We start from the raw sequence: 25,649 nt of genomic DNA on the forward strand, positions 1-25,649 counted from the left end.
GCAAAATATCTGTCAATTTTGGAGCTCAGTTTAGAACAGAGCACCTTTTTTTTTACCTACCTACAGAAATTAATGGTAATTATGCTTTTGACAAAGGCAAAATCAACCTAGGAGGTTTTTTTCAGAAAAGAATTATTCTTTTAAGATAGGGGGAGACTTGGGCGCCTGGGTGGCTCAGTGGGTTAAGCCGCTGCCTTCGGCTCAGGTCATGATCTCAGGGTCCTGGGATCGAGTCCCGCATCGGGCTCTCTGCTCAGCAGGGAGTCTGCTTCCCTTCCTCTCTCTCTGCCTGCCTCTCCGTCTACTTGTGATTTCTCTCTGTCAAATAAATAAATAAAATCTTTAAAAAAAAAAAAAATAAGATAGGGGGAGACTAACTCAGTTAATCCTTAAAACAACCCTAAGACATTAAATATTTTACTCTTTTAAGTATTTATTTAGCACTTAACTACATCCAGGCACTGTGTGTATATTACCTAAAACAGTCCTTTCAACAACTCTGGGTGGATGTCATTGTCAACCCCATTTAATAACAAGGAAACTGAAATACAGGGGGATTAAGTAGTTTGGCCAAACTTAAATTAAAATTGATACTAGTCTAGGGTGCCTGAGTGGCTCAGTGGGTTAAGCCTCTGCCTTCAGCTCAGGTCATGATCCCAGGGTCGTGGGATCGAGCCCCGTCTCGGGCTCTCTGCTCAGGGGGGAGCCTGCTTCCCCCCACTCTCTCTGCCTGACTCTCTGCCTACTTGTGATCTCTCTCTCTGTGTCAAGTAAATAAATAAAATCTTTTTTAAAAAATAGATACTGGTCTGTTTTATAGGACAACAAGCTGCCACGGGTACCCGTCTGTAATATTCCCAACACCTACCAATTACTGAGTGTTGGCATTTCCCATACAACCTCTCATTTAGTTATTCTATAAAATAGCTATTCTTACCCTGATTTTAAATACAAGGAAACAGGTGCATAAAAAAGAGAAAAAAAAAATTGCCCGAATCACATGGCTAATTAGGACAGCTGAAATCTGACTACGTACATCCAAGTCAAAACCTATGCTTTTGTCCAGGTGAAGGGTTTAGTGTGGTAGAGTAACAGAGGGCAGGGAAGGATGGCGTTTTCAAGCTTAACCAAAAGGATCATGGGTTTTTTTTAAAGGCCACGAACATTTTAGTGCATTATACAGGTGCCAGTTTAGCAAGTAAGAGAGGTAAACAGTATCTTGGAAATTGGTCTCTACATTATAGCCAGTGGTACAGTAACTACATAAAGAGGACAAGGGGGATTTCTAATGCTTTTTATGACTATACTTATAACATTTAAAAGTAATTCAAACTGAGAAGAAATGCAGAGCTAGGTGGAGGGCTAACCAAAGCCACCCTCTGCCTCCTTCTTCATAACGCAGCATGTATACACTTCACCACTACATACACTGGACCACAAATGACAGGTTTCTCATTCCCCATAGTAGTAGTATATTAAAGGAATTCATGAAATTCTTTCTCTGGAAGATTCCAAAAACAGTTTTTCATCTGGTTTAATGGTTGTCCTTTCTGAAATTAGGTGAGCTGGCTAGATTCTTTTGGTTTCTCCTAGCCCTCATATAAGATGAGGACAAATCCTTTTAAAGGATTTAAAGAAAAATCCTTTTAAAAAAAAAAAGTTATGGGGACACCTGGGTGGCTCAGTCAGTTAAGCATCTGCCTTTGGCTCAGGTCACGATCTCACAGTCCTGGTATCAAGACCCATGTTGGGCTCCCTGCTCAGCGAGGAGCCCACATCTCCCTCTCCCTCTGCTGTTCCCCCTGCTCATACGCTCTCCCTCAAACAAATAATTAAAATTAAAAATAAAGTTATAGAACGTTTGCTAAAATAATACTCAAGTAATTTACTTCCAAATAGGAGGCTAGCAGTGAAAACTGACATACTGTGTAAAATATTCTAAAGGATTCAGAATAGTATACATTTGAAATTTCTGGGAAGAAATTTTGTGCATTGGAGAAATTTCATGGTTAGAGATAATTTTATTCAAATGTACACACTTATAACCACCATCAAACAGTATAAAATATATTCAAAGAATTAACTACAGCCGGTACTTTAAAGACAATCATAAAATAGCACAAGAGCATGATGGCAGTAATAAGACCATGACAGAAAATTCAACTTACATATAAGACTTGTACAGCTTCAGGTATTTATAACTAACATAATAATAACAGCAAGCAGCTTCAGGGTGTTTCCTATATACCACCATGGTAGCAAAATGATTCTCCTGAGTTATCTCATTTATCCTCATCAGCCCTATAAAGTTGACATGTCAGTTCCCTTTTAGCAGGGAAGAAACTGAAACAGAGGTAGGTTATTTGTCCAAACTTAAACAGCTAATGAGTGACTGATCAATGTTTAAAGTTTAAACCCACACAGTTCAACCCCAGAACCCAACCCCTGTGCCATGCTTCCTCTGGAGAAAACTTGCTCCTCCTCATTAGGAGTAGGGCAGATGTTTAAGATGCTAATACGAAGTCAAATGACCAAGGAGGAAAAGAAGCAAAAGCCTCTGATAATATTCAAACTGAATACCCCTTAAATCATTGTGACCTCACTTGGGTCTTTTGAGGGTATACTTCAACTTTTGGGGATTAATGGGCCATATTATTTGTAGCTGATTTCCCCCAGCTCCCTTTGGGCTTTCCTATCATGGGGGGTCCACAAGTCTAGACAAGTAGACTTTAAAACTGTGTTCACATCACTATACATTCCACTTGTTTGCTTACTCATGTACATTACATGGCCATTTCAGAAATCCCTAGAATAGTCTGGACACTAAATATCAGTCGTGATTTTTAGCTCTTAAGCCCATTGTGTAGGATTCTGGTCTGAAGAACTCTTACTTACATTTTCTCTGGAAACGCAGAGAATACAGTATCAAAGAAAACATTTTAAGGCACATGAGCCTTTTCTGTTCTTTCAGTTTTCTCTGCCTGTGACTGATGAGAAGGAACCCCCCTGCCACCTACCATGCCAGGGTGTAAGAAGAGAAAGAAATGGAAATCAGTAACATGTAACAGGTACCTTATAAATACTGCCAAGGGCCTGACCTTTGCCAGCTATATCATACTTTTCAAGCACGGTTCACAAATGAGGCCAAGGGCACCACAAAAGAATTACTGAAAATATAAGCATTCAAGTGACTTTTAATATTAAAATACTTTATGAAATGATAGATAAAATCATTGCACATGATAAATTTCCTTAGTCTCTGCTTTTAAAAGTTTTCAACAACACGTCTGCTGCTAGTCCTGGGGACATGGCCCCACTGAGAACCTTTTTTTCCATAACGGGGATCTGTTCCCGGATGGTGGGATGGGTCCTGAAATGTTCTAACACGCTTTCCTGAATGAGATTCCACATCCAAACTTTCTGCTGCCTCTGCCGCTTGGCTGTCAGCTCCCCACTGGTGAGCATGAGGTCCTGGAACTCTCTCATTTTATCCCACATTTCACTGATGCCCTCTCCACTTCTGGCGGAGATACGAATTACCTATTGAAAAGGGAAGAACCAAAACCGTTTTACTTAAAATGACAGGAAACATCTTCTTAGGGTCTCTGATATTTGCCAATTAATTCTTACAGTATACAAAAATAGTTAAGTGAAAATGGAGACATTTTATCACTGTGTCGAAGTAAACTATACCCAGAAATAGACTGAGGTCACTTACTACGATTACTATATGCAGAAACAAGACACTGACATCAGGTCAAAATGTTTAGCCCACAGGCTTATTTTGACGTAGGATTGCTCAGATGGTTTTCAGACGCAACAAGGAGGAGCTGTGAGAGGGTCACGAGGATGGGAAGGGCAATGCTGGGTAGGTTGCCCCGAGGCCTGAGTGCTAAGGAACAAAACTACGGTGAGAAAACAGCCCCATTCCGATTCAGCTCAGCTAAGAGCCAAACACCCAGCACCTGCACAGGCCAGATGGCCCCATGCCCAGGGTAGACAACCTGGATGGGCGAGCTGGGGAGCGGGCGGTAAGAGAGGTCATCGCTGCTCTAACCTGAGTGATACTGGCTCACTCTTTAATAACAGAGTGACCTCCTGCACAGAAGGCCACCCACATCTGTATCCGTGTACCATTTATTACAGAACGGGTCTTTGTTTTTTCTTTATTGAAAATAGCACCCAGCAAGCATAATGGGGAGGGAAGTGATCACATCAAAAGCCTCTTGTCCGCTCCTCAAACTCTGAGATAGAGAATCAAATCACTAACCGCTCCAGAATCTTCAGAAGGTTCCTTTCAGAATGGATTTGCTATCACTTCCGAATGGCTCAAGTCAAGCATTAAGCAATCTAATCTATCCCCTCATATCTGGCTTTTGACATCTTGAGGTTGAAGGATTATATTTAAAATCATGACTACCTGCTCTGGCTTTGTCATAATTTTTAAATTGTGATCTCACATCCAAGCAGAAATGGATTATGTGTGGCACGGGACTTGCATTCTTTCCTCTAATGTGCGCAGTCCACTCAGGTGGGGAGCACAGAGCAGAACACAAGCTGACCTTGGGTCTCCAGACTTCGGAGCGCTTGCGGAGTAACTTCAGGGCGCTCACGTACTCTGCCTGTATCCTTCGAGCCGGCACAATCAGGTCTCCGTCAGATTTCGTGATGGCCACCAGGTCCGCCATCTCAATTATACCTCTCTTGATACCCTGAAGAGAAAAAGAGAGCGATGTATCAAAAACATTTCATTTAAATAGAGCAAAAAATGGGCGACCAGTCAACGCTAAGATTTTGAGAGTCACACACTTCATTAACTAACTTTACCTCCACATTCTCCCAAGCCCTGAGTACCGGGAACCACACTCACTTAACTGTTGGGATTATGGAAGTCATCTGTAAGATCTCTCCCAAATTTAGAGACTAACGTGAGAAAATACATTTACAATTAGAGAAAGTACATCCTCAAGACAGAACAAGAATGAGTGGCAGGACACAAGTCCAGCTGTCTCATGACGGATTCTGTCTCTCCTGAGCTAATGCTCAGGACGCAAAACCAACCATCATTAAGTGGTTATAGGGTAAAGACACCTATCGCTAACATCTGCATTTCCATACACAGTCTTTGAACCTTTCCTCAAGGTTTATAATTTTTTTTCCAATTTGCATTTGAGGAAAATAACCAGATAGCTAAAGATGGCCCAGTCTTGGTACTACAAACACCCACACCACAGTGGTCCTCTTTTGGCTGGAACTATCCATGTGCTCCATTCACTCCCCATGCCGCCGGTAGAAAAATCTAAGTTGTAGGATTAGCTCAAGGTCATAAATTTTGTTACTATAAGTTAGGAAAAAACACAGAGAATGTGCCTTTGACTCGGGCATTTTAGCTAATATGAATGATTTTCTTTTCTTTTTATTTATTTATTTATTTAAGAGCCAGAGAGAGCACGCATGCATACTAGTAGGGGGAGGAACAGAGGGAGATGGAGAAGCAGATTCCCCGCCAAGCAGGGAGCCCCATGCGGGACTCAATCCCAGGACCCTGAGATCATGACCTGAGCTGAAAGCAGATGCTTTACCAACTGAGCCACCCAGGCGCCTCTGAATGCTACTTCTTTTGCTTCCATTACCCCAGCTTAATTTACAGCAACACAACACTGGCAATGTGTACTTTCAGAGATGTATACTTTGTGTTTTGGGAGGAAAAAAGGCAACATAATCACCTGCAATTCATCTCCTCCTGCTGGTGGCAACAGTAAAACAAACATGTCAACCATATCCGCAACGGCAAACTCGGACTGGCCCACGCCTGAGATTGTAAAATATTCATAGTGATTAGACTTTCTCAGCTACCTCGACCGCCATTCATTCACTCCTTCCCGTACACACACTCAAGCTGATCCCACTTTGAAACCCCCACCTCTGAGGAATCTATGCAATGCGCTGCCCTATGAGTACCACCTGTGACCCTTCCCACCTCTCGCCCTCGCTTATGGCCAGTAGCCTTCATGCTGGCTAAATGGCGAACCTCGAGACGCCCATTCTCTCCTCCCCCTCGCAGCTCTTTCCTGGCTTCCCTTTCACCAGTGAGTGGCTTGAACAGTGTGGTTCTAATCCTAGACCATGCCTGTCAAGACTTTCGGCTTTCTGGCTTTCCATCCTCCCAGGAGCCCTGCAAAGCCCCACCCATGGAACAGTCCAACGATCCGTGTTCTCTCTTCTGTAAGGTGCCGGAGGAATGGCTCAAGAACAGGCACCACGGCAGGGTCATGGGGTCTACTGTCCGCTGCCCACTCCGCAAAGCCCAGCAAAAGCGGAGCTGCTAGGCACCCTCAGTCAGCTGCATTCCCATTTCTTGCAGTGGCTGTTACAAACATTCACTGGGCCGTGGTCTTCCTCACAATGATGCCCATGGCACTACTTGGTGGTGAAATAAAGGCCAGAGCTCCCTCAGCATTTCCCTCTCCCCAAATGCCAACCCTGCTCACTGCCTCCTCTGCAGTTGCAGCGTAAGAAGTACCCGCCGGAGATTAGCGGCTCCTTCCTCCCCACCTCCTCAGGGCCAGGCTCTGCTTTATCTTTAAGCTCTCCTCAGTCTACCGGCTCCTGTCGCTCAGCACCTCATAGGAACTGTGCTCGGGTCCTTCTCATTGAAAACTAAATGAACCAAGAAAAAAAAAATAGGACAAAACCTCACACAACCTCCTCCAATTATCACCATATTTCTCACTTTCTTTATAGCTAAGTGTCTAATAAGAAAAATCAATGTATGCTCATTTGTCTTCACTTCATTACTTCACATTAATTTCAATCCACTTAAATCTGACTTGCACATCACACGCTCCACTGAAACCTCTCTTAAGAGTCTGCCCTTCGCTGGGGTGTCAGAGACTTCTAGCTGTCCATTCCATATTTATTCTTCCCCATTTCCTTACCACAGGGGTTGTTAGGAGCACTGATGTACCAGGTAGAAGCCCACAGTCATCAGACCGGGCTTCCGCCAGGGATGATTTATGCGTGAAAGCAAAAGTCACCACATGGGGTTTCCAGGAAGACTCTTTAAAGAGGGGCTAACCCAGCCAGAGGTACATCTCTTCTGCCGACCCCTTACCCCTCCTTCCTTACCCTCTACCTCATCTCTCTGCCTCCTGCTTGGAATGTGTATGTGACCGTTAGAGCTTTGTCAGGTGTCTTTTAACCAAGAGCAACCCTGAGGAGGGAAACTAAATGCTGAGACTGGAGAGCAGAGACAGAAGCTGGGGACACTGAGGGCACTGTGGGGCCACCAGGCCTACTCGGGCCTGCCTGCCTCTGGGCTTCTTCTGTTTACAAAAAAAATACACCACCTCTGCTGAATCACAGCTCTTTCGAGTCTCTGGGAGAAGCAGTCAAATGCAACTTCTAACCAATGCACTTGGTTTTTATGGCTCTCTCCTCTCTCGATTCTCCCACTACCACACGGGCAACTCTTCCTCCATCCCCCCCTACATGGTGGAGTTTCTGGTCTCCAGCCCCACCTCTCTTTACCCGCTATGCGCCTCCATACTCTATGGGCTACGTATTCTGAACAAACCGTGGTTCTGTAAATTGGCCATGCCCTCTCGCTCTCTTTATTTCACCCCAGTTCCTCCTTCAACACTGAGCTCAACTGTCACCCCCTCCCAGAAGTCTTCCCTGATCCCTCAAACCCGAATCGGGTTGTGGCACAAACATTTATCACTCAGTAACAGTGGATTGTCTCTCCATAGCCTGTGAATTTCTTGGGGTTTCCATTTCAGTATTTTCATTGTGTATAACTATGTACTAGGGATAGAAAGGTGAAAAAAAGCATGGCCCTGTATTAAAGGGGTAACCAACTATGTGTATTTTTGTAGCGAATATTATAGACATGTGAAATGTGCTTCAACACAACAGGTGTTAAGTTAATGTATTGTTTTCAATGCTTACAGCTCTCCTTTGGCATTTACATATGTATCACAGTTCTCCAGATAGATGGCTTTTCTTTAAAGGTCAGGATTAGAGCCTGCATTTTCTTATCTCCTATAGAACCCAAGATATCTTGTATTTTATTATACCTTTGGGAAATATACACTCAAGGAATAAAATGATACTAGTTGTCACTCATCTTTACATAGCATTCATTATAATAGTATTTTATTGTTATGAAATAGAAAATCACACTCACCTACGGTTTCAATAAGAATGATGTCATATCCCCCTCCTTCACACAACAGAATAGCTTCATTTGTGGTCCTTGTCACGCCTCCTAGAGTACCACTGGTAGGAGACGGCCTGATGTATGCATTCATATCTCTTGATAACTCAGTCATTCGGGTTTTATCACCTAAGAGTGATCCTAAAACACAGAGTTTTCTAATCATGGAACACCTATAAAGGCCAATTATCAATCAGCTAATTAATTCCCACATGATGTGCTTTAGGGCATTTCTCCCCAAATCTCAAAATTATTTCATATTATTGAGCTTTAGTGCAACACAGCATATATGATGCCAAATTAATTGTTTTAACATTTCAAGCCCCTCAAAATTTATAATGGCTTCCCACTGACAGAGGTTCACATCCAGATTCTTCAGCTTAGCACTAAAGGACCTCAGAATGCAGCCCTACCTTACCTGTCCAATTTCAGCTTCTACTAGTCCCCAAATCAATCTTCCATTTCAGCCAAGATGGTTTCTTTACTGTCATCTTAACATTGTTGCCTTTAAAGTTTTCAAATGGGGATGAGTTTTCCCCCAGAGGAAATCTGGCAATGTCTAGAGAGATTTTTACTTGTCAAAACTGGGGGTAGGATGCTATTGGCATCTGGTGGGTGGAGGCCAAGGATACCGCTAAGCAGCCTTTAGTGTCAGGAAGCTGCCCCAAACAAAGAATGTCATCAGTGCCAAGGCTGAGAAACTGTGCTTTAATAGAAGTTCCTTGCTCATGGGACCATGTCTTACATATTCTCTAATGAGAGCTTATTCACTGTAGGAATTAATTAGTTAATTTTTTAAAAAGATTTTACTTATTCATTTGAGAGAAAGAGAGAGAGCACGAGCAGGGTGTAGGGGCAGAGAGAGAAGCAGGCATCCCGCTGAGCAGGGAGCCCAAAGAGAGGCTCCATCCCAGGACCCTGGGATCATGACCTGAGCTGAAGGCAGACGCTTGACTGACTGAGCCACCCAGGCACCCCATCAATCAATTTAATGACTGTGGATTAGAACTAGTGATGTCCTAGGGCTTACTGCAGTATTTTGGCAAATACCACTACTTGCAAATTCTAGAAGACTAAATGCCCTGGGACTATTGAAATTACCTCAAACTTTTACTTTCCTTTAGCCATATAACAACATTTGAAGGTGTAGTTCTAGTCTAACCCACACTTTAATTTTCCCTCTGCCTAAGAGCTAACTTCTCTACATAAAGTTGATGCTAAGCATTGAGAAGGTCCTTAAAGATATGGTCTTTTCTCTTGTGATTCCAGTTTAGAGTTCTCACAGGTTCTAATTCTAGAGCAGACACCTACCACATATCTCAACTGCTTTACTGCACACAAAACTTTTTTCTAAAGTAATTTTCGGCATGAAATCATCTCTGTATAAGTCACCAATCTGCCAAAGCTGTACTTTAACTTATTATCCTATAGATCCTAACACACTGAATTAAAGATTATGAAATTACTCTCCCATCTAACTGTCTTAGCCAGTGAGTCAAAAACTGTCAGTTGCAGACCCTTAGACAGGTCTCCAAGATGCACCGACTAGAGACCAAAAAAGTAATGCTTTTCAACTTTAGCATCGTGCTGTTTTGCAAATGTAACTACTGCAGCAAAAATAAAGTAGAAATGGAAACTTACAGTGCCCTGTTAATCCTCAAGTATTTTCTCTTTCAAAGTCTATATATTTTTTTCACCTGAGAAAGGGAAGTTTAAGAATTAAAACCACATGGCCATGCAACTTTAATTAGGCTCTCTTGTCACCAAATCTGCTACTACTATCTCAAGCTATTATTTTCTTTTGCTATTTCAAGTATTCTAGAATACAGTGAGAGGAAAAAAAGCCTTCTCACCTGTATGAAAATGAGAGCCACTATAAAAAAATTATTTGCTCAAGTCCTTACCTTTAACAAAGTAAGTGCTTAGACTGTAAATAAGAAAATGCATTCGCATGGCTTTAATCTTGAGCCCTGTGAGTATAATTTTATTTTATGGTTAACATTTATTATTGTGAATCAAAAACTGTACATGTTTTCAGCTAAAGTTCTCAATGAGTGGTAACAGGAATTGCTGTCCACCTCTCAACTGACCTAAAGCTCTTTAAATAGGATTATATCATCTCTATTTTTTTAGCATGAAACCCACAGTATGCAAACCAAACACTTCCACAAAGTGCCCTGTACTTCCCCCTTACAACACACACTACATTGTAATGGCCGGTGTTTACATGTCTGTTTCCATCATTAGATATACAGCATAAGACTAAGAGGACTGTGTCTCAGTCACCATTACACGCCCCGGTGCCTTCCTTGTATGATGCCTCCCCTATGGCAGATATGCAAATGCTTGTTAAATGAATAACTGTAATGTGAGAGGGATAAGGAAAGAAAAAACTTTCCTGGGGCACCTGGGTGTCTCAGTTGTTAAGCATCTGCCTTCAGCTCTGGTCATGATCCCAGGGTCCTGGGTTCAAGCCCCACATCAGGCTCCCTGCTCAACAGGAAGCTGGCTTCTCCCTCTCCCACTCCCCCTGCTTGTGTTCCCTCTCTCACTGTGTCTCTCTCTGTCAAATAAAAATAAAATAAAATCTTTAAAAAAAAAAAAAAAAAAAGGAAAGGAAAAACTTTCCTGAGTATTTACATGGTATGCTTTATATTTTCCTTAAATGATCCTTTGGGAAAATGAAGTTTATTCATTTTCTCTCTCATGAGCTGCCAATTAAACTCGAGTGACTGTGTGCCCTCAAACCAGTAAGCAGTTGCTGAGCCCGAGATGTACATACCATGCTAAGTGCTGTGGGGGGAACAAAGGTGTATTACACAGTCTCCCTAAGGGCTTTCTGTTTCACTGAACATATAACATGAACAGGTGACAAGTTATAAAGAGCAATAATATTTTAAGATTAAGAAATGTTACAACAATACAGGAAAAAAGTGAATGAGGGGATGGACCCATTTTCTGAACTGCATAGGGGGTGATGGAGCAGGGGTGGTGGCGGGAACAGGAGGGAAGAGAGCCTAGTGTCAGCTATGATAGACAAAGAGCTGAAATTTGCTTTTGGTTATCTTCAACTTCTGGCACCCATTTTCCTAGTTCTCTAAGTACCCAGCCCCTCCTGGACTCCCCACAAACTAAGAAGCCCAAGGCCCCAAGCTACCTCCATCTCCACCTCACCCCCCCAAAACTCCTTTCAATGAGATCAAACTCCGCAAGAGGTTAGTTACTGGACTGTGCAAATTCCCATTAAATTATAAGAGAGCCCTAGGAGACCTGCTCTGCAATTAAAAAAAAAAAAAAATCACCAATACTCACCACCACTAGTACAAGAAGAAGGGTCCACAGCTAGCACAGATAATTTGTGCCCTCTCTCAGTAAGCATTTTTCCAAAATACTCTATAAAGGTTGATTTTCCAGCACCAGGGGGCCCAGACAATCCTGTAGTAGAGAAAGACCTTCTAATTTAATGAAAGAAATAAGATCAGCACAATGTTAAGTTCTATTCAAATATCAGATTACCTTGTATTTCTCCTAATGTATTAAAACCATCATTAATGTATTTTAACATTTCCTAAAGTAAGTGAAAAACCATTTATCTAGCTCCTGAGCAACAGGGATATAGGAAGAAAACAACTCTGAGTTCCGTATGTTCTCCAAATTTACTTTGTAAAAGGACAAAATAGGATCGGCCCTTTTACTATAATACAGATCTTTCTGGACAGACATCACTGCTTCTGTTGTTAATGTGCTGAATTTCCCCAACACCTGCCCGCCGCATCATGAGCAGTAATTATTCCACCTACCCCAAAGCTGGACACTTGATCTTCCCATTGGAAGAACAACTCAGTACTTTGGAAATTCCCAGTAATTGAGAAAATAATTTCCCACTTATGAAAGATAATTTTTTGCACCTTACCCATAACTCAAATTTAAACTGAATCCTGAAGAAATTAGTTTGTCTTAAGAAAGGGAGGAAATTCCCTGCCTGGCGATAAGATAAGAACACACACTCTGGAGCCAGGTGACTGGTTCTGGTTCTAGCTCTGCCTCTTAAGAGCTGTGTGATCCTGGAGAAGTTACCTAGCCATTCTGTACCTGAGTATACTCTGCAATCAAATGCATACGATAGCACGTATCTCTTTAGGTTGTTGTAAGAACTAGATGAGTTGCTATTTGTGATGTTTAGAACAGAACATGGTATAAAGTATATAAAAGTTAAGAATTTAACTGTAACTGCATTCAAAAGTATGTGTAGATCATACGGCATGCCCAACCTTACTGTAATTTTCAGGGAAGGTCTCTTCTCTGTCTTAAACATCTGTATGGGTACTGAGCAAACACCTGTGATAGAAGATGATGGTGATAGAAAAGCTACAATAAAGACAAAGGTTCATCTGGCTTCATAAGACCAAAATGAAAGAACCAGAACAGCAATGAAAATTTGTGAGTTACTAGCTTCGTGTGAGTTGCTGGTTAACTCCATATATTTCTGGGATGTTTTCTCTTCAAACATCCATTAGGTATAATAAGTAAACACTTTGTCATAACTGGAATTTCTCTTTGGGAGTCTGCTGTTTTGTCTGTCACATAAAGATTATTCACAGTCAATGTACTACTCTCAAAATGAGAGTTCCTTCAATGAGGGCAGAAGAATGGGATGTGTGAATAATGCAGACTCCCAATATCAGTTGGTGAACTCTTTTTGAAATAATCTTCAAAGATGCATACCCTGTTACCATAAAATTAGAAGGTTTTAATCCCATATCATTAAACTGAGATATAAGTCTAATACAATGCCAGTCAATTTTTAAGTGTATTTGCCCAATCCTCACAAAATTTCTGCACTTTGTCCACCATTTCCAGGTCTTTTTAGTGGGAAAGTTGATTGGATCACCTACTCTGCCATCGTGGAAACTCTCAATCCACTAAAACGTATCTAAATTGTTTAAAAATGCACAATTAAAAAAAATAAAGCCAGCTTATTTGCGATTACAGAACCTAGTCATCTGTTCAAGAAATCAAGTGAATTTCTAATATTTTTAGACAGCAAATGAATAGGGTTTCTCCTTTAAAACACATTTTGGTATTGAGATGGCTATGCTTAGAGCCAAGCAACTCCCAGAAACTCTAACAGAAAGTACCTGGAAGAAGGGAGACTTGCCCTAGAAAGACTAATGAAACACCTAAGAAGCAGAATTTTGAAATGTGATAAGGATAATTATAGTTGATATAAATACAGAAACAAGGCGTTCACTTCGGACTATCAAGCTGAGTAAACCACTTAACGATTCTTCATATGCATAGTCTATTCTGGGAGCCACAGGTTCTTGCCAAAGCAGAAATATTATTCTCTTAAAATACAGAGCCTTGGCTCAAATGACCATGACATCCCCCCACCAACTTAACAAGAACAATATTTGCAAAAAAGAAAAGAAAAAGAGAGAAAGTGGGGAGTGGGGGGGATTAAAATCCAGCCCAAATTTTGGGGGAAAAAAAAAAGAATTCCCATTAGATTGCAAACTATTCAGACTTATTTTAAAATATAGAAAACTTAGAAAAATATTTACTTAAGAGACTAAAAAAAAAAAGACTGACCCACTCGAAATGCTAGTGGTTTTCCCTTATTTATTTGTTCTTGTTCCCTGTGGTAGACTAATACTTTCTGAAGAAGCACCTGGGCTAACTCTTTTTTCCTCTTGTGGGTTGATTCTATGAGAGTTATGGCCTCTGCTAAGCAGGCTCTGTGCCCTTGGATTAAACCGGTATAAAGTTTATCCACAAATCTTTGTTCTTTATCAGAAAGTTCTTCTGTTTGTTCCTTTAAGGTTGTTTGTACACATAATTTTCTCTTTAAACCATTTGACAGCAGCATCCATTTTGTACAATGGAGTCCAAGAGAATTAAACGGCCGAGCACAAGGGACTCCTGATCCGAGATGAGTACTTGAGTGAAAGATGAAGCAGTAACGACGGAAAGGTGTTCTTAAAAGGCCTTTTAGGAAACTCCGGTGAGAATGTTGCAGTAGCATGGGAATATTCATTCTGTTTGTAACGGCAGAAAACACTGGATTGTTTTTTTGGCTCAATGTGATTTGTGACTCCCTAGAAGAAAGAAAAACATATTTTTGCCAATTCAATATACAATTAAGATACTGAAGTTAGTAAAACTGCAAGCTTAGTGTTTTCCCTATATTCTAAAACACACATAATCAGGCTACTTGGCAGTACAAATGGGTGAAAGTTTCTTACCAAACCTAAGAGAGATGATCACCCCCTTGCCTACAGTTAATATTCAGAGTAGCCCAAATGATGGATTATTGCTCTACTGTAAAAAAGAATGTACATTAAAATTTTCTTCTAAACAAAAAATAAATATACAAAGCTCCTGTGAGGGTAGAAATTTTATGTCATGCTTATTTTCTTCTGTCTACAGACTTTACAATTTCCTCAGATCGAATGGACCTGATTTTGAGGCTCATTCAAAAGGTTAAAAAAAAAATTCTTCTCATGCTAGCCTTTTTATTCTTTCTCTACCCAAAAAAAAAAAAAAAAAAAAAAAATGTGATTAATAGCATAGGCACTTGAGGCGTAAGCTTGGATAAATGTAAGCGTTCAGTGGGCTCACCCTGGAACATAGATATATGCAAAGAATGTGCTATAAGCCCACCATTAATTACCACCACCACGACCACCACCATCACCCCGGGCCTTCATGTGAAATGAACTATGAGGTTTGTATGGTAACTAGGTCACTGTCTTTCCAAGTAGGACCCAAACCACCTGGTACCTACTAAAATGCATATTCCCAGGCCCATACATCAGCATCTCCATGGGTCAGAAAGTGCACTGAAGTCTGAATCACTATGGGATTAGATGAGGATGCTTTACTTAGATTTACTGATACTCTCCACCTCAAACTGTATTCAACACTGAAAGCTGACACAGTCATGGAGAGTTAGAAAAGTACGGAGGGTACGAGCCACGGCCACAGTGAGTCTCTGCCATGTCGGCTATCATGCTGTTGACCACTCTGGGCCTCAGCACCCTCTTGAGTTAAGAGAACAGGACCGCTGTGAGAATGAGTTCAGTTAAAGAGCCTGAAGGCTCATGTAAAGAGCCTCCTGTAAAAAGCCTGGACCAGTGCCTAGCATAGAGTAAGAGCTCAATAAACATTAGCTTTTATTATGATACCAATTTGTAAAACATTAGTTAAAAATTAGGTCATACACCTAGCTTCCAGTGGCAAACTAAAATTTACATGAAAATGATACATATGGCCTACCAGATTTGGGTTTATGATTATTTGAAAATTTGGGTTTTCAATTATCTCATAGCTGAATGAAATAAACTACTTTATTACTCCAAAGTTCCTCTCTAAGTTATATTTCAAGGCCAATCAGCATGAAATTAATTTTACTAAATAACATTCTCAAAGGAAAAAGAAGACATATTTTAAGTTTTTTTTATTGTTAAAACTATAACTGCTCATCATTTTTCTATGGGGGGGGACAAGAGAGCATTATGACTTCTTTTTTGACAAAATTAGTCTTATTCTAAAAGGACAGTTTGTGGAAAACTGTATAAAATGGCTCTAAAAAAAAAAAAAACAATTTAAAACATCCACTAGCACCCTTCACACAAAGGCATTTAAAACAATACAGTTAAGAGAGGATCTATTTTGGAAGTTCTCTTTAAGCACACTCCTCAACAATATCATTGCCATCACAACAGCTTGGAAGCTCATGGGAAAGAACTGTATTTTTACTTAGCCACTATTTTCTCAGCATGTACTGCTTTTCAGGTCCCATTCTAGGTTTAAGAATCATAGTGATGACAGTGTTACTGTTGGTGATGACAATGACATTTACTATGTTCCAGTCATTCTACTGCGACCTTCTATATTAGTTTCCTAGGGCTGCTGTGACAAATTACCACAAACTGGGTGGCTTAAAAAAAAAATTATTCTCACTGTTCTGGAGGCTGGAAGTCAGAAATCCAAGTGTTAGCAGGCCTGCACCCCTCTGAGGACTCTCCCTGTCCCTCCTAGCACCTGGTGGCTCCGGGTGTTCCTTGGCTCACAGCTGCACCACATGGCCTTCTCTTCTCTTTGTGTCTCTCCTCTGTGTGGAGATCTGTAACTCAGTAGATCTGCTCAGATAATCCAACATGATTTCATCTCAAGATCTTTAATTTCGGGACATCTGGGTAGCCCAGTTGGTCAAGTATCTGACTCTTGGTTTCGGCTCAGGTCATGATATCAGGGTGATGAGACTGAGCCCCGAGTTGGGCTCCATGCTGGATGTGAAGCCTGCTTAAGATCCTCCCTCTTCTTCTGTTCCCCGCCCCTCGTCAACCTGCTTACACACACGGTGTCTCTTAAAAACAAAATCCTTAACTTAATGGCAACTGTCATCTGTAAAAACCCCTTTGTCCAAATCAAAGTCACATTCACAAGTTCCAGGGATTAGGACATGGGTATATCTTTTTGAAGGCCACCATTCAATCCACTATACCTTCTTAGGAGGACTGTCACATTATATTACTCTAAATGACATAATCCCAGCACTTCAAAAGCCCACAGAATAATAAACACCATGTCCAAAAAAACCCACAAAGTGCTGTGGGAACAGACAAAATTATAGAAGCTAACTCTCCCTAGGGAGTAGAAGGTTCAAGTCACGGAGGGGTCAACGTCAAGGCTGGGTCTGAAAGGATTAAAAAAAAAAAAACACAACAAAAACAAACAAACAAAAAAACTAGAGGAGGCAGCCTTCCAGACTGAGGACTTACATGTACAGTCACAGCTGGAACCTGGTCTCTTCCCTGCCTTATCAAGAGAAAATTGAGCAGTTCAGTGAGACAGAAGCCTGGTGTATATACGGAACTAGTGATAGGAAATGAAGCTGGACCAGGATGTAAATGGAGGCTCCTTACTGACAGTGGAGAAATGACAGAGATCTTTACAGAGATTAGTGACATAATCAACTTGGGTTTTTAGGGAGATAACACCAGGAGCAGTGGTGAGAAGCCAAGAGGAATCCAACCCAGGTAACCTAACACCCAGTTCAGGACACCCTAGCAAAGACTCAAAAGAGATGAGGAGGACCTGAACTTAGGCAGGGCATTAAGGGAAAGAGAAGTCAGATTCAAGACCCTGTTGTCCACTTTAGAATCCTCAAAGCTCACAATGGAGGCTGGCACATTGTAATTGCTGAAAAACAAACAAAAAAGGCTGCTGACTAGAATCTATTTCATTTCTCACCAGCCTGTTACTCAAGAGCTTATAAAACATTTCCAAATACTTCTCACTTTACTCTCCCAGAAAATTTTATGACAATTATTATTATTATTATTCCTCATGTAACAAGAGTGAGTTAGGTGACTAATGTCATAGCCAATGAGAGGGCCAGGACTCAAACCCAGGTCTTTTGATTCTATGGCACTTTTTCTTAATAAGTTATTTCAGGATCAAGGAGGAGTCCTTTTGCTAAAAGGTAAAGAGATGTTAGTAACTCTGTCCCTCCCAAAGCATCTTTTAAAAAGTGTGCAGTGAGGGTGCACACTCCTGCTCAGGAGGTTAATTGTCTGACTCTTGGTTTTGGCTCAGGTCATGATTTCATGGGTCATGAGATCAAGCTCAGTGGGGAGTTTGCTTCAGATGCTCTCCCTCTGCCCCTCCCCCAACTCTCTAAAATAAATAAATAACATTTTAAAATTAAAAAAAGGAAAAAAAGTGTGCAATGAGAGTGATGGCATTAGAACAAGCCAAAGAACAGAGAAAAAGGAAATGATGAAGAGGAGACAGAAAATTCTTACTACCAAACCTAGTTCTCAGGGAGAGGAGACATTTCTCGCATAGGAAAAATGCTATTTATGTTGTCTAAGAAAAAAATATAACTATCTAAAATATTCCCTTTAATTAACAAATTTTACCATGACTACCTCTCATTACCCAACAAAGCTCTGATCAAAAAGAACAAAGTAATATGTTGAGAGAGAAACAAGATTATAAAGCATTAATTCAACAAATATGTGACCCTTTACTATGTGCCATGCAATAGTCTCGCAAGGCGGATACAACAATGATCAAAACAGAACAAAGTTCTTGACCTCATAAAGCCAACATTCTAGTAAGGGAAGACAGATTATAGATGTATATATAAGACAGCCAGTGTGGCTAGATGTGAATAAGGAAGAAGGAAAGTTTAAGGCCAAAGAGGGGGTCATATATACAGCTATAGGTATGACTGGCAAACTCTGACTGTGAATGAGAATGGAAGCAGTAGGACAAAGGAGAACCTGATTGACTTCTGTTCTAAAGGGATCTGATGGGGATGCAAGAACAGAAATGGGGAGACCGGCTAAGATTACTTGTAATTACATGCAATAATGCACATGAGAACTGAGGAGGACATGGACCACGTAGGGATGGTGTTAAATCAAATTCTGGGTGAACTCTAAAGGACCTGCTAATAAATGAGATGTGGGATGGAAGAGAAAGAGAGCAGTCAAGAATTCAGCACAGGTTTTACCCTGAGCCACAGCAAAGATGGAGCTTCCCTTTAATGAGCTTGGAAAGACTTCACAGAAGGTCAGGTTTCAGGTAAGATCAGGCACGTTTAGTTTCTGATACATTAAGTTTGAGATGCCTACCAAACATCCAGGTGGGATCCTGAGTGGGGAGATGCATTACTAGCATAAGGAAGAGGTCAGAGCTTACATGTAAATTTGAGAATCATTCAGTATTTAGGTGTTAATTAAATCCATGAGAACAAATGAGATTAGAAGAGTGGCTGAAGACAGAGGTGTTATACCATTTCTCATAAAGTTTTACACATATACACACAGAAATACATGTCAAAATGTTAATTTCATCTATAGGTAAGTGGTATTACAGTGCTTACATGTTTTTTGGCGAATCATATTTTTCTGTTGTAAGCAGAATAATGCCCCCCTCCCCAAGGATGTCCAAGTTTTAATGCCTGGAACCTGTGAATATGTTATGTTAAATGGCAAAGGGGAATTAAAGTTGCAAAAATGCAATTAAATTTTCTAATGAGCTGACCTAACAATAAAACAATTATCCTGGATTATCCAGGTGGACCCAAAATAACACCAAAGTCCTTTAAAGAAAGAGGAAGGTGGAAGACCAAATGATATCAATGTGAGGAAGATTCAGCCCACCGTTGCTGAACCTCTAGGATAGAACAAAGGGCTACCAATGCCTTGATTTTAGCCCAGTAAAACCAATATCAGACTTCTGATCTACAGAGCTGTAAGATGATAAATTTGTATTTTTTTAAGCCATTAAGTTTGTGGTTATTTGTTGTAGCAGCAAAAGAAAACTAATACAGTTGCTGTGATTAAAAATAAAACTTTTTAAAAGATAAAACATGGAATTTGTATATTTTCAATAAGAAATGTCTAATAACTGCTTATGATTTAATTTTTACCTCTGACTGCACCTATAACCTATAACTTGCTTCCTTCTGCATTGAGATTTCTTCATAATGTGAGAATCAAAGTTGATGAGTCCTTGAACAGTTACTATGACCGTCAGCATGCATTACATTCAATGTATATTTGTATGTCAGTTTCTAAATTAAACATAAAACTAGCACATACACTTAAAAACCTAGTAAAAAGAATTATGTACAAAGTGAAAAAAGTGATAATCATGTTTTAGCCATGCTTCTATGCACAGACATTCTATCAGAATCACCACTTTAAGATACAAAGTTCAATAGTACTCTGAAATGATGTGATACACGAGGGCAAGTAACCATTTTGAGCACAGTAGCTTAAAAAAAAAAAAGAGTCTAGGGACACATGGGTGGCTCACTGGGATTAAGCGTCTACCTTCACCCCAGGTCATCATCCCAGCGTCCTGGGATCAAGTCCCACATTGGGCTCCCTGCTCAGTAGGGAGTCTGCTTGTCCCTCTCCCTGCCACTATGCCTACTTGTACATGCTTTCTCTGTCAAATTAAATAAAATCCTTAAAAAAAAAAAAAATAAAAGTCTATATGCTCTAACAAAAATTAGGCATCTAGAATGCTTATCTTCCACTTTTTTGCCTGACAAAGTCCTACTCAGTTCAAATATCCCTTCTTCGAGGACACACCTTCCCCCACCTCTCTCAGGCAGTCAGTTGTTCCATCTGCAAAGCTCCACAGCCTTTTATTCATCTTGTTTTCTAATTTATCTATTTACAGATCTCTCCCCACCAATTCTCATCCCTCAGCCTAGCTTATGATCCTCCCAGAGAAGAGACAATGTCTGATACTTAGTTTCCTCAGAATCCAGTAGTGTTAGGCACATCGTAACCTGTTCAATTTTTTTAAGGTTCATGAGTGGATTCTCTATTTACGTCGACCTAATATACTAGAAAGGAAAGTTGGAGTAACATCCTTATCCTGTGTGATCTGACAATCTTTACTAAAAACATTCTATCTTCTAAGTTCCCTGTTTGGAATCAAGGCACCTTTGACATCTAATGTTCCCAAACAGAAAACAGAAAAATAAGTTTGCAAGGAATCAAAACCCAGTAACAAGAGCTTTACAAGATGAAAATATGTCCACTTATAATAATGTGGACATATATAATATATATATCTATTATATAATATAGTATGCAATAATGCAAGCAAACAATATTCCCTAAATAAATATAATAATGCAAGCAAACAATATTCCCTAAATAAATGAGGTAAATAAAAGTCATCTAGTAAATAGCACAGAGGTTGTTCTAACATTTAGAGTAGTTATTTTTTGCAAAAATTTAATCAAAGTCTTCCACAGAAAATCCATGCCAACTACCTGACAAGCTTCTGGTTTATACTGCAGGGTTTATCACAATTTGGGATTGTGAAGTTCTCTGTCCTTTGATGCCAATACAAATCTTTAAAAACCTTTAAGTGAAAAAGAGCCAGGAAAAGGATGATATCATTTTCCCCCATTCTTTGCCAAAATCAAAAACTATCCAGATGTACATAATTCAACGTTTTTACACCTTCAAATCTTTCCACGGGGGCTGATTTTCTTGTTGTCCCCAAACCTTCTGGACCATGTGAATGGCTGAACAGCAGCTGCTACCTTTCATTGACCATTTATTATGAGTGAGACATTTCTGCATACACTTCTTCAGCTAAGCCTCACAACAGTACACAAGATTCTATTCTATTTTACAGATGAGGCTCAGTAAAGATATATTGATTGACCAAGGCCTCATGACTAGTGGCAGAACTTGGGGAAAACTACGGATTTTAATAATCCAGATGTACGTGAAGAAAGGTGGTGTCATGTCTCACCAAGGGAATACCAAATAACCCTCTATATTTAAAAATGGAATGATTATGGCAAGCCGTTTATCTTCATTTTGTTTTTTTTTTCTTTTTTCCTTCAGGCAAAATGAGATATTGGTTTATGTTTTCTGTGCAAACCTTATTAGGACATCCCAATAAAGTATAAGGTGACAGAACAGACCAAATTTCTACAATTTTTAAATGTTTTTCACTCCACAGAGAATAATCCATACCTGATAATTAAGTGCATAACATGAATTCATCAATTTAACCCCAACCAGATTTTAAAGAAGTCCATAATTTCTTTTAAACCATGTAACCCATCCTTGTATGAACAACTCTCTACCCTTTTAACATGTCACTGGCAGAACAGACTAAGTCTACTAGAGTGACAAAATCATGGAGGTAGAGACTTCCCATCTGCTTGTGTAACTAACCATCTATTCCTGCTTTCTTACGGAAAAAAGTTTTAAAACTTAGCCAATAATCAAATCAAACTGTTTCAAAGAATTTTTATGATTCCCGAGAATCATGGAGGTCTCATCCTACAATTTTGAGTACTACCAAAACACAAGAGAAATCTCACAGCATTTACAACATTAAGATCCCTCAAAGCACTGCCATTCTTAATAAACCAGAATGTTAATTTATTAATACACAATGAAAAATGTCGAGTGGGCAAAAATACTAAAGTGAGTAGGTAAGTGAACACCCCTCTCAGGCAAAAAGGTTTATATGGACAGCAGCATTTTAAGATTCACATTTGTTTTCCTCCAGTCTCTTTTTATTTATTATTATTTTTTTTTTTAGAGAGAGCAAGCGCCCAAGTTGTGGGGGTGAGCAGTGCAGAGGAAGAGGGAGAGAGTCTTAAACAGGCCCTATGCCCAGCATGGTGCCTGAAGTGGGACTCTCTCTCACCACCCTGAGATCATGACCTGAGTTGACATCAAAAGTTGGGAGGCTTAACCCACTGAGACACCCAGGTGCCCCTCCAATATCACCTTTATATCCATCCCCTCTTCCCCACCTTCCTTCCCACATTTCTCTACTATAACGGCTTTCAAGCTTTGATCAATGTCCATAGGAAGAAATGCATTTCCATTAGTTAACACATAAGAATATAACTGAAACAAAAGTTTAACAAAATATTTCTTACTGCTAGTACATGTGATACACTCTAATACATGGGATATACTCTAATTTATCTTTTCTATTCTGTTTTTTTTTAATGCAAATTGTAAGCTACCACAGGAAAAACGTTAGGTTTGAAAAATGCTGATCATAGATACCTCTATGACCATTATTAACTCATCTTCCATAGTACCACTTATCATAAAATGCAAATCTATTTTACTCATCTGCTTAAAATACATAAAAATTTCCCTCTGCTTTAATCTATAAAATACATATATAAATTAATCAATTAAATAATTTTTATTTAATTAAGCCATTCATGTACTCAGCAACTATTTACTGAGAACGTACTGTATGCTAGGTACTGTGCTATACTTTGGTATATAAGTCCAACATAGGTCCTAATATTGTCAAGTCTACAATCCAGCTAAGACAGTTATTACGAAAATATTACACACTCTTTAGGAGTGCTCTTATCCAGCTCTCCAACTTAATTCATTCCCCCCTTCACTTTTGCCACCCTGCTGTTACTGTTCTGATTTGCACACAAGTCCCAGAAAAACCACACACCCTGGCCATTGTACACGATGTTCCTTCTGTTTAAAATGCCCTTCTTTAATCATCTCACAAATTCCTCTTCAGCCTTCAAGAATCAACTCAAGTGTCTCCTCTAGAAACAATTCTCTACTCCCCCTTTCCATGCCCTTTCTGTTGTCACTACCTCTCTTGTCACGTACAGGTCACATCCCTCTATTACAATGCTGGTCACATTGTTTTGATTTGTTAGTCTTGCCTAGACTGTGAGTTATCTTTGTACCCACAGCATAGTTCATTGCTCACAGAATAAATTAACATATACTATAATTATGTATGGATCAATAACTCCATTATGCTGATTACTCAATTGATGTTTGAAAACATACATTTTTCCATATTTTTACAGTAAATATATATTTATTTTAAGGATTTTCTCTTTAAAGTCTTATTTCAATATATGGATATTTCCCTTCATTAAAAATTTGCTCAGCAGCAACCAGTCTGACTTGGGATATTTGTCTTGAAATTGATCCAATGAATATTCTCAATTTCAATAACTACTCTGGTAAGAGAAAGCATATAGGATTTCCAAAATCAATACATTAGGTCAGTGTCTACAGCACGGCACACAGTTCATACAGGCAATGCAGTGTTACACCGTGTGTTTCCATTTCTCAATGCTTTTTTGATTTGAAGATAAACTGTCAGATGCCATTAATTTGTTTACCATCTCCCACCAAACCCATAGAGGGTTTTACATTGTCCTTTTCCAATAATCTCAGGAAATTTTGGTACAGCAGAAATGACTTTTTAAAGAGAATCTTTTTTTTTTTTTAAGATTTTTAAAAATTTATATATTTGACAGAGATCACAATTAGGCAGAGAGGCAGGTAGAGAGAGAGGAGAAAGCAAGCTCCCTGCTGAGCAGAGAGTTGAATGGGGGGGGGGGTCCCAGGACCCTGGGATCATGACCTGAGCAGAAGGCAGAGGCTTAACCCACTGAGCCACCCAGGTGGCTTTTTAAACAAGCAACCTTTAAATAAGTCATAGCTATATTAGAGTAACACCGAATACATACTGAACTCATGCAGGGAATATTCTAAGGTTCTCTATCCATGTTAACTTTTATCACTTTTTCAGTTAAGACGCAGACTTCCCAATTTTTACTTCTAGGTTTCTAAATCTGCGTGGGAAATCTCTATTTTTCTCAAGTTCGTCACCGTTAAACATTTTCATTCATTCCCATTTTTACCACTGAAGTTCAAATCCAAACTGGTCTTAGGGAGCCCTATTAGAGCTTAGAGACTTAGAGATCCCTACATCTGAGGGACCCGCATGCCCACATGGCAACAGGCAGTCAACGGGGCAAATGTTTCAAGCACTCACTAGCCCTTTCCATGCCAAATACAGACTTTCTTTAGACATCCCAAACATCTCAAGTTGAGATCTACATTTCTTATTATATAATGTTTCATGTCTGTTTTGCCTCTAATAGAATACAGCTCTTAAAATAAGAGTTGTTCCCTTTTTAAAATTCTAATTACTTTGAACACAAAGCGATATTAAATGTTTACCAATAAAAGAGTATTTTGAACACTGCAGATGACCCCCAAAGGATTAAGAATCTGCACAGGCCTTTGGGAAACTTCTACCGACTTAGAAAAGCTATAATAATCTGTTTTCCGGAGTATTATTTACCGGGGCACAGCTCTTAAGAAAGGTCGTAAAATAAGAAAATTTATGCTATTTTGGCTTCAGTGGTCTTTCATTTGCTAATGAGAAATATAAATTATTTGAATGCAGCTCATCTGCCGGAAAGGACTTAGCCCTCTAGAGTAGTTGACAAAGCCTAGATGCGCCTTGTGACTTTCAGTTTGAACCCTAATTTTATACCCTGGATTTTATTCCACAGAAGAGCTGTTTTAATTTCAGTCTTGGGGAGTAGCTACACTGGACGGACAATCCTGCCTTTCCGGATCCATTCTCTGGTTAACCATTCCAGGTTTGGCAGCGGCAAGGGACCAGCAACCTTACCAAAACCTCCTTACTGTGGCACACGGTAAGCTCTTAGCCCTGCCTAAAATGATGCAAAACTTCTAACACGGCTTACAGAGCCTTTGCTTTTTGAAGGGAAAAAAAACAACGAAACTTCCCTCTGAACCCATTCTGCCCAGCCTGCCTGTCAGCACAGAACCCGCATTCCCAGCATCACTCAATTCAGTAATATTCTCCTTTCCTTCCCCCACCCCAAAACCTCCAGGGGGCGCCCCCGACACCCGGGTGGGCCCCAAGGGCGGCCCGAGGTGGGAGCCCAGCGCCGACTCCAGACGCCGCGCGCAACCCCCGCCCCACACTCACCCGCCCGAGGCCACGGAAGTGCGGCCCCGCCCCGCCCCTTCCGCCGGACAGGGTTCGCCCCGCCCCGCCCCGCGCTGGCCGCGGCGCGCAGGCGCAGGGCCCA

The 25,649-nt window shown here is 40.2% G+C and overlaps 1 protein-coding gene across 2 annotated transcripts; it reads right to left on the reverse strand.

Annotated features, from left to right (window-relative positions):
* Positions 1 to 2,001: 2,001 nt before the first annotated feature.
* On the reverse strand, positions 2,002 to 25,599 carry MMAA (metabolism of cobalamin associated A). Of its 2 annotated transcripts, XM_004758002.3 has the most exons (7): positions 25,547 to 25,599; positions 13,811 to 14,316; positions 11,531 to 11,653; positions 8,189 to 8,359; positions 5,727 to 5,812; positions 4,563 to 4,712; positions 2,002 to 3,540 (listed from the first exon to the last, which is right to left on the reverse strand). In XM_004758002.3, exons 2-7 carry the CDS (start codon positions 14,253 to 14,255, stop codon positions 3,253 to 3,255), a joined length of 1,263 nt encoding a protein of 420 aa, XP_004758059.1. In that variant the 5' UTR covers positions 14,256 to 14,316; positions 25,547 to 25,599; the 3' UTR covers positions 2,002 to 3,252. The 2 variants fall into 2 exon arrangements, with proteins under 2 accessions (XP_004758059.1, XP_012914596.1); XM_013059142.2 differs by lacking the exons at positions 13,811 to 14,316; positions 25,547 to 25,599 and adding an exon at positions 12,490 to 13,693.
* Between the last annotated feature and the right edge of the window lie 50 nt (positions 25,600 to 25,649).

This window comes from Mustela putorius, unplaced genomic scaffold (genome assembly GCF_011764305.1).
Source record: "Mustela putorius furo isolate JIRA1106 unplaced genomic scaffold, ASM1176430v1.1 tig00000242_pilon_pilon_pilon, whole genome shotgun sequence".
Lineage (NCBI taxonomy): Eukaryota > Metazoa > Chordata > Mammalia > Carnivora > Mustelidae > Mustela > Mustela putorius.

Bases quoted from the DNA above. Each gene is read 5' to 3' on its own strand.
- MMAA (XM_004758002.3), bottom strand. From the start codon at position 14,255: ATGAATATTCCCATGCTACTGCAACATTCTCACCGGAGTTTCCTAAAA. The intron at 11,654-13,810 runs GTCAGTCTTTTT...TCTCTACTACAG, and splicing joins ACCACTAGCATTTCGAGTGG to GATTGTCTGGGCCCCCTGGT. The intron at 4,713-5,726 runs GTGATTATGTTG...TTTTCTCTTCAG, and splicing joins CAGGAGGAGATGAATTGCAG to GGTATCAAGAGAGGTATAAT.